The 11,585-nt window shown below is 61.8% G+C and overlaps 1 protein-coding gene across 1 annotated transcript; it reads left to right on the top strand.

Annotated features, from left to right (window-relative positions):
- The first annotated feature begins 9,290 nt into the window (after positions 1-9,290).
- On the top strand, positions 9,291-11,250 carry LOC103303760 (secretoglobin family 1D member 2-like). Its single transcript, XM_008160764.3, has 3 exons — positions 9,291-9,413; positions 9,999-10,186; positions 11,113-11,250. Exons 1-3 carry the CDS (start codon positions 9,359-9,361, stop codon positions 11,149-11,151), a joined length of 282 nt encoding a protein of 93 aa, XP_008158986.3. The 5' UTR covers positions 9,291-9,358; the 3' UTR covers positions 11,152-11,250.
- Positions 11,251-11,585: the final 335 nt, after the last annotated feature.

The following is an 11,585-nucleotide window of genomic DNA, read 5'->3' as shown; positions in this document are numbered from 1 at the left end:
TGCCGGGAGGAAGGCCGTCGCGGTGCCGCCGCCGCCGCAGGAGGACGTGTGTTTAGGGGCGCGTCTTTGGAGCCGTGCGACGGGAAAGGACGGGCCCCCTGGAACAGGAGCCTGAAGTTGGCAGAGGCGAGCTGCTCCGCCCCAAGGGAGTCTGAGCAGGAAGAGGAAACCACGGTAACCTGGTAACGCCGCAGAAAACACTGTTCTCTATCAGGGGCAGCAGAGAGCCTTTCTCCCTGCACCACCCTTCCCATGGCCTTTGACGGACAGGCTGCCCTCTTCCTGGGCCCGTGGCGCCTCCTCCACCTTCAGGGCCGGCAATGGTGGGCGGAGCCCTACCCCTCAACCTCCTCGCTGTCCCTCCTCCAAGTTGAAGGACCCCCGCCCTCACCTTGGGCCCCTGGTGATGGTAGTCAGACAGTCCACCTTTTTCTTACCAACACACTTGGACTCTTTTTATTCTAGACACTAACGTTGGTTACACGGCGCGCGAAATACAGACCGGCCTGCGGCTTAATCTCTTCTGCTTCGTTGATGACGTCTTTGAAAACACAGGATTTTTACATTCCGAAGCCATCTCTATCCACCTTTTATCTGATGCATTTTGAATCGGACGAAACCCTCCCGGACTCAAAGGTCTTCTGCGTGCGCACCCGTCTGTGTTTTAAGCGCATGTTGAAGGTCAGCTGTGCGTGCGGATGCCCAATGCCCTGGGGTTCGTTCTCCGGGTCCGGTGCAGGGCGGGCGTCTCTTCGTCCCTGTGCGAGTCTCGCTGGCAGGGTGCACGGAGAACGGCCTCGGGAGCTTTGAGAAAAAACGACGCGATTTCTGGGCCTCGTCCCAGAGTTGGGGATCGGTGATCCCCGAGGGCGCGGCTGAGCGAGCAGGACCCAAACGAACCCCGAACCCCGCTGCCAGGTGGTTCCCACGGGAGCGCTCTGTGGAGGAGGGGAGGGGCCGGCGGGCGCCCGGGTGATGGTTAGCTGGGCCGGCCGGGCGCCGAGGGCGCTCTGTAACGGGACTGGGCTGTGGGCGGTCCTTCCAGGAAGAGTCCCATCTCGGAAAACGCAGGGGCCTTGTCATCCCAGCGCAGTGACAGGAACCCCTTGCTCAGGCGGCGGGTGGCCAGGGGACGCACCTCACGCTCGGCTCCCCCCGTCTCTGACCTCCTGCCTCCCCGCTTACGTGTCTCACTTCTGTCACATGTGCTTCCCCCACCGGCATCACGGGACGAGGGCGCTGGCGACTTGACGGGTCTGTACCCCATCTCGCTCCTGTTGGGACTCTGCACTCCACCTCGGCCTAAAGAGAGAGACTCACCGTCCGCAGACTCCCCCTAAGTTCTGGGCTCAGCCGCCCCCATGAGCCAGGACTTTCAAATCACACAGAGACATCCGATGCACCTGGACCAACGCGTTCGCCCTCCAGTGCCCATGGGCCTTTGTCAGGTTTACAAAACCGCGGGCCTCCCTCCCCAGGTGCCGGGCGCAGGGAGGAGGCTCTGAGAGTTTCAGAAGTGGCCGTAGAAGGCGGGGCTTCTGCTCTCCGGAGGCACTGAGGCTCCAGCGTAAGGGAGACCCGGCTCACACCACTCAGCCTTCACGTGGTGCCGGGTGAGAGCGGGGATGGGTTTGAGCCGGCCCTCCAACGAGAGGGGCCCATTTCAGCCGTCGCTGAAAAGATCCTAACTCTATGCTTGGGATCTTGGCGTGCGTGACTCCTTTTTTTAAGGCGCCCTCCATGCACAGCCTTGTAGGGAGCGACTTCTGTGTCTCACCGACCACAGGAGGAACCAGACAAAACGCCAGCCAGTTCCGTGCACAGGCGGCGGAGCTGAGTGTCCCGTACAAGCGCCGAACCAAGTTACAACCACACGGGGAGCGAACAGCCACGGGGTCCTAGACTTTCATTTGAAACCAGCATTTCACCTGTTTACAATGACACTAGCAGACGCCCGGTGCATGGAAATTCCTGCACTGGAGGGGGGTCCCTCAGCCCGGCCTGCCCCCTCTCACAGTCCGGGAGCCCTCAGGGGATGTCCTGCTGACGGCTTAGAGCCGCAGTCTGGCCTCCCTCTGTGGGAGGCGACCGCCCGATCAGGGGAAGGCGCCACCCCCATCACCCACCACGGCTGCCTGCCCTCGGCCCTCACAGCTGCCGCGGCTTTGTCTGGAAGGACATCTGGTCTAATTACCATATTATGCTTTTATTATTATAGATTTCACTTTTCTTCTTTTAAAAAATATTTTTATTGATTTCAGAGAGGAAGGGAGAGGGAGACAGTAACATCGATGATGAGAGAGAATCACTGATCAGCTGCCTCCTGCATGCTCCCCAATGGGATTGAGCCCGCAACCCGGGCATGTGCCCTTGACCGGGAATCGAACTGTGACCTCCTGGTTCATAGGTCGACAGTCAACCACTGAGCCACGCGGGCTGGGGTATAATTCTATTTCAAACAGTAAGGCCAGGCTTCTGGTCAAAGGGCAGTGGATCCAACGCAGACCGTTACTGCCTCCTAGTGGCCACAGCACGGGGCTCGTCTCTAAATCGAGACTCGAGCGATTTCCCAGGCGCTGCTCGAGTTCATCCCCGGGGCTGGAGGGGCCTTAAGAAGCCTCCTGCTTCATCTCCTCCACTTTGCAGGCGGGATGTAGATGCTCTAAGTCACAGGTGGGGTCCAGGGCTCCGCGTCCCCAGTCCCGGCCCATCCCGCCCCCGGGCGCTGCAGGCAGCTTCGTGAGGCCGCGGACTCCCCGTGGCTCTGCGGACTTCCTGGGTGCTGGGCGCGGCTGATGCCTGTGCCAGGCAGAGAAGGGTGCCACCCCGGCCTGGACCTGTGGCTGCAGAGGGCGCCTCGGGGACAGCCGTGCGGCCAAAGACGGCAAATGCCCAGGGAGGACGCCGCGGGACGGGAAGGAAGAAAGAGCGGGTTTGCCAGCGCCGCCAGCGAGCCCCCGGGAGCCGGGAGGGCGGCCTGGACCGGTCTCCCTCGCAGCTCTCGGAAGGGCCCACCTCCGCCCAAGTCCTTGATCTCGGACGTCTGGTCCTCAGAGTGTGAGGACAGTATGTTTCCGTCCCTAAGCCACTCTGTTTGTGGTGCTTTTGCTGCAGCCGCCCCAGCAAACCTATAGAGATTCTGTCCCCTGTCCAACCCCTTCCAGTTGTCAATCACGCTTCCTGCGTGGAAGGCAAAGCTGGAAGAAGAAATGACGAAGCGCAGGACTCCCTGGGATAGCGGCGCCAACACCCCCGGCCGGCGGACTTCGCATTTCATGTGGATTCTCAGCTGCTCTTGGGGGGCGTGTGGGTCGCACACGAGCTGCAGGGTCATCGGCAGAAGTGGGAGTTGGTGGGCTTCTTCACCGGGTGGGGATGTCTTATCGGTTTGGCATTTGCTCCTGGATTATTGATCCAACTATTCACGATCCCCTTAGTTTCACTCACTTCCTCTGTGGCTCTCATTTCCCGGATGTCGGCCCTTTTACAGGGATCGTGGGGTAAGGAGGGGCAGTCAGGTCCCCAAGGGGAATGGCACACAGCGGGCAAGAGCCTGAGGTTTCCTTAGACCAGTGGTCGGCAAACTGCGGTTCACGAGCCACATGCGGCTCTTTGGCCGCTTGAGTTTTTAGCAAAGGCCAGCTTAGGAGGACCCTGATTAAGTTAATAACAATGTACCTACCTATATAGTTTAAGTTTAAAAAATTTGGCTCTCAAAAGAAATTTCAATCGTTGTACTGCTGATATTTGGCTCTGTTGACTAATGAGTTTGCCAACCACTGCCTTAGACGGAGCGCAACTGTGAGCCCTGCCCACCAGGGGGCGCCGTTCCATGCAAAACGGGCTCTCCCTGGACACGTGCAGTCTACCGCCCGCCACTAGGCGGCGCCTTAGGCTTCCTCTCTGCAGGCAATGGCCAGAGCGACTCCAAATGAGTCTCACTTGGATTTGGACTCATTCTAAACGACGGGCCAGCTCTTCTCTCCATTATTTTAATCCTCACCCGAGGATGTTTTCCCATTGATTTTTAGAGAGTGGAAGAGAGAGGGAAAGACAGAGAGAAACAACCAAGTGAGAGAGACACATCGATTGGTTGCCTCCTGCACACTCCCCAACCAGGGCCTGGGCTGGGGAGAAGCCTGCAACCCAGGTACCTGCCCTTGACCAGCATCGAATCCCGGGCCCTTCGGTCTGCACTCCATCCACTAAGCCAACCTGGCCGGGGCCAGCTCTTCTCTCCTGGACAAAGAGGCCTTTCCATGCCCTCCTCCCAGCGTGCTTAACGGCGGCCTCTTCCGATGTCACACCCACAGAGCAGCAGGCGAGTCACAGGCAGCCAGGGGCCGCGGAAGCTTGAGAAACAGATGCCGCTGAGCCCGGGGGAGGCGCGAGCGTGGAGGGCACGGGGCCTGGAGGGCAGCAGGTGACCACCCTGGTGGTGTGGAAGGCCAGGAGGGGGACGTGGAGGAGGAGCCTGGGGGAGGGAGGTGACTCAGAAGTGCCTCTTTGAGAGGAATGTCGGGGCTGCAGGGACCCTCCTGTCGGCATCACCGGACCAAGACGCGGTGCTGAGTCTCATATGGACGCGACGGGTGAATTCCTGTTATTTTCTTGTAAAGACAGAATAGCCTCCCGGCGCTGACACTCAGACACGTTAAAGGCCTCTCTCCAGCTGGCAGTCCACATGAGACCCAGTTGGCAAGTGGGACCCGCACCCCAAATCCTGATGTTGCTGAGCGTTCCCCCGCCCCTTCCCTGCTGCCCCGGGAAGGCATCAGGGCCCCAGAGTGGTGGCTGCAGAGACAGGTCCACACTGGACCCGGGAGCCGGGCTCACTGTCCCCCTTCAGCGACACGGAAACCACCTCCCTGCCCCCAAGGCCTCTCCTCTCTGTCACTGTCACCCCATCACCAGGCCTCTCCTCTGTCACTGTCATCCAGCGTCGGAGACCAAGCTGTCGGACAGAAACAATGTCCAAAGGGGAGCGAGAGGGAGTTACGTTTCCTTAAAAACCCCATGAACGCACTCCACCGACCCCAATGGGAATCCACGTCACTGGGGCTGAGTCCACAGCACACGGAACCTGGGGTCCAGGTCTGCCCATCCTCCTTGAAATCCCCCCAAATATTAAATACAAAACCACCAAGTGGTCTTAACCACAGAGGGATACTGAAGAAAAAGCAGTCAAGTCACCAGTAGGGGGAGGGGGGAGAAAGTGGCCACATGTGGTGAGAAGAGGCTCCACGCCATAGAGCGCAGCGGGGGCACCTGCTGAGACGTAACCCCAGCGGGAGTGCGGGCCGAGCTGGGGCTGGAGAAACTCCCAGAGCGAGCAGCTTTCTGTGCAGAGGAGGAATGGGGTGGGGGTGGGGATTGAGCCCGCAACTCAGGAACCGTGACCTCCCGGTTCATAGGTGGATGCTCAACGCCTGAGCCAGGCCGGCCGGGCGCCTCCCTTTCACTGCTGACCTGCGGGAAAGACAGGGGACACTGCGCCCCACAGGACGACTGGGTTCTGGGGAGAGTCGAGGAGCAGAGGAAGGAGACCATCTCTGATGCCCAGCCCCCCAACGTCGTGGGCTCCCTCTGCAGCTCAGAGCTCGGAGCAGGAAGTCAGGGCATCGCTGGGTGCAGGGGCTGCGGCAGGCGCTCTGTGGGGGGCGAGGCGTGGGCAGAGCTCATGCGTGGGGCCTGGATCTCGGGCTCAGCGCACAAGGGCAGGGGAGAGGCAGTGGCGTGGCTTGTGCAGAGTGTAAGGTGAGGCACGTTGTGATCTGGGCGCCATCCGGGACCTTCCAGTTTTGGATGCTTCTTATCAAAGCGAAATGCTGTTGATCAGTGCGTCTCTTAATGCGCTGAAGGAGGCCAGGTTTCTTGTTCTGTATCAATGGGCGGGGGGGGGGGGGTGTTATTTATTGATCAAACGGAGGCCCTTTATTGGTGTCCCTCATTAGGGCCTCATAATGCCGGGGTTCCCTTCCCAGCCTTACAAAGGGTTCAGCATTCTGGAGAAAGGGGCTGCGCGTAGATGACTCAAGAGTCCGGAGACAAAGATAATTTTGAAAGGCTTTGGGGGTCAGAGGATCTTCAGCTAAAGGAGCTAAAGACTCACTCTTCTCTCAGGACCCCGTGGTATTTATTTAACACAATTTGTCCTAGGGCAAGGGGGAGAGAATGCACTTCCAAGGGTAGGGTAACAGAAGCATTGTCAGTTTGGGGAATAGCCTACAGCTGGTCAGGTGTCTGGCCCACAGGAGGCAATAAGATGCCCTGAGCGTCTGGCAGCAGACAAGCCTATTCAGGTTTGGGGGAAGTGCCCTTTAGCCGTTTCCAACAGGTAAACTACATACGTGGCTCACCCTTGTTGAGCCGCCCAAGTCCCATCAACCTTTGGAGGGAACTCTTGTAATTATCACATGCTGGAATGGGTTCCCAGCAGCCCTTTCAGTCCTGGCTCTATCCTTAGGGGCCTGACTCCAAACATCTTGTCCCATGAGTGTGCAGATGTGAAGAGAATGAGCCATGTCACTCAGTTCTATGGGTCAGAAATGACCTGGGTCTATCACTCCCAGGTATTATAGTGGGGGCAGAGGTTGAGCATCGACCTATGAACCAGGAGGTCACGATTCCATTCTCGGTCAAGGTCACATGCCCGGATTGCAGGCTCAATCCTCACTGGGGGTGGTGCAGGAGGCAGTGGACCAATGATTCTCTCATCATGGATGTCTCTATCTCTCTCTCCCTCTCCCTTTCTCTCAGAAACCAATAAAAATGTATTAAAATTATTTTTAAGGAGTTGTCAGCCATGGCTAAGAGTCCTTATTTGTTTCATTGGAAGCGAGGACAGGGAGGCCACTGTCACAGAGTTCCACAAACATCACTGACGCTGGCTCATTGGCACCGAGAGTTGGACCTGCGGAGTGAGTGCCTGCAGGGTCTGACACGACGTGGGTGCCTCCGTCGTGTAACACGGAACAGGATGTGTGTGACGGGGAGGGGCCCATGGGGACCGGTGCCTCCACAGGCTACGTAGACGGCACAAGCCCACGGGGACATCACGACCCAGAGGTGATGTCTGAGGCGCCTCCTCCCCCAGGCGCCAGGGGACCAGTGAGAGCCTGAGCGCGGGAGGGGCCCTGGGATCCAAGGGGCGCACGTGGCCAGCGCATCCTGCTGAGGACCGAGAGCAGAGACCCCGAGGGCCTTGGGGGACACGATCCCTGTCCCCACCCCCTCCTGTACCCTAACTCCAATGCCCGTGTGCAGGGTTATGGAGTCACAGTGAGCCTCGCTCTGATGTGCCCATTAGACAGTCAGGGAAGTGACTGGGCAGTGACAGCTGGTGGTGACAGAGAGCAATCCCAGGAAATCCAGAGCCGGCGCAGGAGCGGGCAGCCTGAGGGGAGGCCGGCGCCCTCCTGGCCGGCGGTCAGGTCGCCTGATGTTTGCCTTTGGGGACGAGGCGTGTGTTCTGTTCGCCTGTCACTCACAGTTTCCCGTTTCGTGCAGAACTGGAATGGCTGAGGCTGACGGCCAGGCACTGTGCCCAGCATTTGTCCTGGATGAACCCACGGGTCCTCACACATCCGTGGTGTCCCCTTGTCTGACAGACGAGGACACTGAGGCAGGGAGGGTCAGCCCCTGTGGAGGCCCCACGGCGGGAAGCTCCAGAGCTGGGCTTGAGCCCCGGGAGTCTGGCCCTGAAGGGGGGCTCTTGCTCACACCCCCCTAAGGGAAACGGCCCCCATTTGAAAGAGAGACCCACACGCCACCCCAGAATCCTCAGCGATGAGTGACGCTGCCGGCTGGGACCCCGAGGTGGCGGGACCGAACCTGCCCCAGTCTGAGGACGGGGTGCACTGAGCGCTCCTGTGTTCTCGGAGCAGGGCGTGTGCGCGGTGCTCTCAGGTCCCGCGTCCGTCTCTGAGCACATGGCGGAGAGGGCCCCCTCAGGGTGTGCCGGCTGCAGGGGTGTGGACGTCAGTGTGTTCTGTAGCTGCCACGGGTCCCGTCGCCAAGGGGCCACTGTGTCTGTGAGGTCCACGGCGACAGGTGTGCAGGGAGGAGGGGTGTCCCCGGGCCGACCTGTATTCAGCTCCAGCATCAGCTTCCACCCCTGCTCACTGCGTTTCTCTCGAGGCCGTCTTAGATTTCCCCGACGGCTGATTAGTGACCTGCTCATTATGACAACGTGTTGATGGTGTTTTGTGTGCTTCCCCCTAGTTCCAAGGGCAGGTTTTCAACAAGAGGAGAGCCTCTGTGTTTGCTGGTCTTTGTTCACAGCAGCTTCTAGTTCCCAGAAAACAGAGAAAGTAGCGAGAGCCTGGCCGGGCCACTCAGTGGTTGAGCATCACTCTGTGGGCCGAAGGGTCGCCGGGTGGATTCCTGCTCAGGCCCCACCCAGCTGCCGCCTGAGGGCCCGTCCAGCAGGGAGGAGGCTGAGCAGTGAGGAAGGAGAGCCAGCCCATCAGTGAGAGCCCTGGATGGAGTCAGAAACCCAGAGGCACTCAGCTGAGCTAGAACTTCCATGCCACGCACCCGCTTCCGTCTGACGGTCCCTCAAGTCCGCTGCCCTGTCCCCTGCTCCCCACGGCCTTTCTCCGAGTCACGCGGCCTCCCTGGCCCCATGGAGCAGCTGCCGCGGTCGGCTCAGGCGGAGGACCGGCCTGCGGGCGCGTCTCCTGCGGGGCCCGATGCCCACAGGGGCCACCCCTGAACCGACACGTGAGCGTCCACCAGGACACGTGCGCGCTGATGGGTCTGAACTCGTGGGGGCGGCGCTGACACAGGAGCTGGAGTCGGTGGTGGCGGCGGGAGGGCCGTCCTCCTCTCGGCACTGTTTTCTCTGGGGAAGCGGACACCACGGACCTGGCTCCCTGCAGTGCCCGCAGCAGCCCTGGCACAGCGGGCACCGTGTGCCCTCACGGGGCGGCCCAGCCACACTGATGGCTCCTGCACGCGGGGTCGCTCATCTCCCGCAGGGACACGTGCGGACCCCCCTCTGGGCCAGGCCCTGGGTGAGGAAATGAGAACGCGGACCCGTCTGCACGGAGGGCGCTGACTCCCAGGGGCGCCCTCCCCCGGGGGGTGCGCACTGCGACCCTCCCGCCGCGGGCGGGGCTCCGGGAGCCGTGCAGGTGCAGCAAGGCCTGGCTCTGCCCAAGGCCCCGGGCTCTGGCGCTGACGGATGGCATCAGCCTCCGCGAGGAAGGGCGGGCGGGAAGCCAGGCCTGTGACCTGCCCGTCCCCTGTGGGCGGGACCGTGCGGCTCACTGGGTACAAAGAGCCCTGGCACCCGGGCTGCTCACCCAGCTCCTCTCGCTCCTGTTGGCTCAGCGGCGCTCCGGCCACAGGCACCATGAAGCTGGCCCTGCCTCTGCTGCTGCTCACTCTGGCCCTTTGCTGCCCCGACGGTGAGTGTCCCTTCCACGCAGACACCAGCGGCCGGGAGGACCTTCTCCGGTCCAGGTGACGTAGATGGGGAGGGGGACGGGTCAGAGTGAAACCTTTCCTGCCCCCCGTTGCACCAGCCCCCAAAGCCCAGGACTCGGGGTGTCTGGTCCCGGGACTCTGGAAAGCGCTGCAGGCAGGTGCGGGGTCCCGTCGGAAGCCCCTCGCCCGCCTGGGCCGATGCAGAAGCAGCAGGACGGAGTCTGCTTCCTGTGGGTCAGGGCTCGGCCCGGCAGCGTGGTGACCGGAACACAAGGCTCTATGAGAGGCAGAGCTGAGCCTGAGATCCAGGGACAGTGACCGGGGCACAGCCGGGGATCTGGGGAAGCCCTGGGTGTACGTGACAACGGGTGAGAGTGACCAGGGCGTCACCTGGGCGCCCTCCTGGCTCTGCTGCGTGCTCTGCGACCTGGCGCCCTGAGGCCTGGGGGAGGTGCACTGTCACCGAGGAGCCCTTCCCGCCCTGGTTCCGGTCTGGTTCTGGGACCACAGAGCCGCGGGAAAGTGACTTTCCTACATCGATGGTGTTTCTCTCTCTCCGGCTCCAGCTAATGCGGAAGTCTGTCCGGCCCTTTCTTCTGAGATGACAAGCTTCGTGATGGGGAGTGTAGCGTCCTTCCATGAGAACATTAAGAAGTTCGGTGCCCCCGCAGAGGCGATGCAGGCCACACTGCGAGTGAAGAGATGCGTAAACAAACTCCCCCTGTTCGACCGATTGGCAGTGGACCACTTTCTGGTAACTTCGTTCTCCTTCCTGCACGACTCAGCTCAGGGGCAGGCGGGGGGAGGGCGCTGCCCTGGGGGGCACAGGTGGGGGCACCTGCCCCGCTGCTCACCTCTGAGAGGAGCCCGTGGCCATGGCTGGATGGTGACCCGACACCCGCTGAGCCAGCCTCAGGCTGCACAGCCTCTGCAGGCCCCTCCCTGGGCTGCAGGCTCCCTGTGAACTGAGGGCGGACAGCCGGCCCAGACGGTGATGGTGAGGGCCACGCACTCTGCCTCCCTGCCTGGGAGGGTTCTCCAGGGCGACCCCTCACCCCAAGCAGGAAGCACTGTCCCTGGGGCCACTGGTGGAGCTGACCGCCTCCCTGTCTCTCTGAGGAAATCAGACATTGGGGGGAGGGAGGTTAGCTCCTCCACCCCAGAATGAGGCCGGGCGTTAAGCACGTGTCCCCACGCGCAGGGCCTCAGTGTGGACACGTCAGTGTGCCACCAGGTGCAGGTCCCCGCCGGGGCTGCAGATCTCCGAAGCAGATCCTCCCGCGGCCCCTCCCGCCCGGCCCCGGCCCCCGCCCCGTCACCCCCCTCCCCGGCCCCGCGTCCACTCTGGATTGAAAAGTCCCGTCCCACGACCTGGGACTCAGAGAAAGCAAATCCGGGGGTCTTGGGCCCCTTTGTCCCCCTCCCGGCTCCATCAGAAACCCGAGGCCGCTCCTGGGCCCCTCGGTCTCTGCGCCCGGCCGTGGCCAGGGCTCTCGGTGCCGTGTCTGTGGCTGTGCCGGCACCGGGACCACCGACCTCCCCGCCCGCTCCCTGGCCACCCGCTGCCCCGTGTGCCTTCGCTGGTTGCAATGTCTCAGCGTCCTGGTTGTGAACACACGCTGCCCGCGGCCTCTCCAGGGGCAGCCTGACTGACACCCTGTCCCTCTTGGTCTATTTCAGAAGATTGTCAAATTCGAGTGTAATAGGCAGCTTTCATAAACCTCACCTCCGAGCGCCCTGTCTCTCAATGATGCGCTGACCTTCCCTGGAAAATGCAGAGGTTTCAACGTCTTGCTTCAATAAATCACTTGCCCTGCACGTCTCTGCCCGTCTTGTTCTATCCCGGTCTCTGGCCGTGGGGGAGGGGGGGGCGCGGGTCATGAGGGGCCCTGGGTGGTGACAACAGTGCATCCCGCTGACCCGATGGGCAGTGGCCGTGGCGCCTGGCGGCAGGGATCACAGAGGGAACGGGGGCTCCGGGCCCGGCCCGGGTCCCTGCACAGGCCTCCCAGGCCCCGGCCCCGCCCGAGCCACGCAGGCTCCGCACCTCCGTCCCCGAGGCGCCCTCGCAGCCACCGGACGCCTGAGCGCTCTGGCCTCGTGCCCAGCGGCTGCTCCAGGACCCCGCTGTGGCTCAGGGCCTGCTCCCCAGG

Source organism: Eptesicus fuscus, chromosome 13, assembly GCF_027574615.1.
Source record: "Eptesicus fuscus isolate TK198812 chromosome 13, DD_ASM_mEF_20220401, whole genome shotgun sequence".
In the NCBI taxonomy this organism is placed as follows: domain Eukaryota; kingdom Metazoa; phylum Chordata; class Mammalia; order Chiroptera; family Vespertilionidae; genus Eptesicus; species Eptesicus fuscus.
The sequence above is the reverse complement of the archived record's forward strand: the minus strand, read 5'-3'. Positions and strand labels throughout refer to the sequence as shown.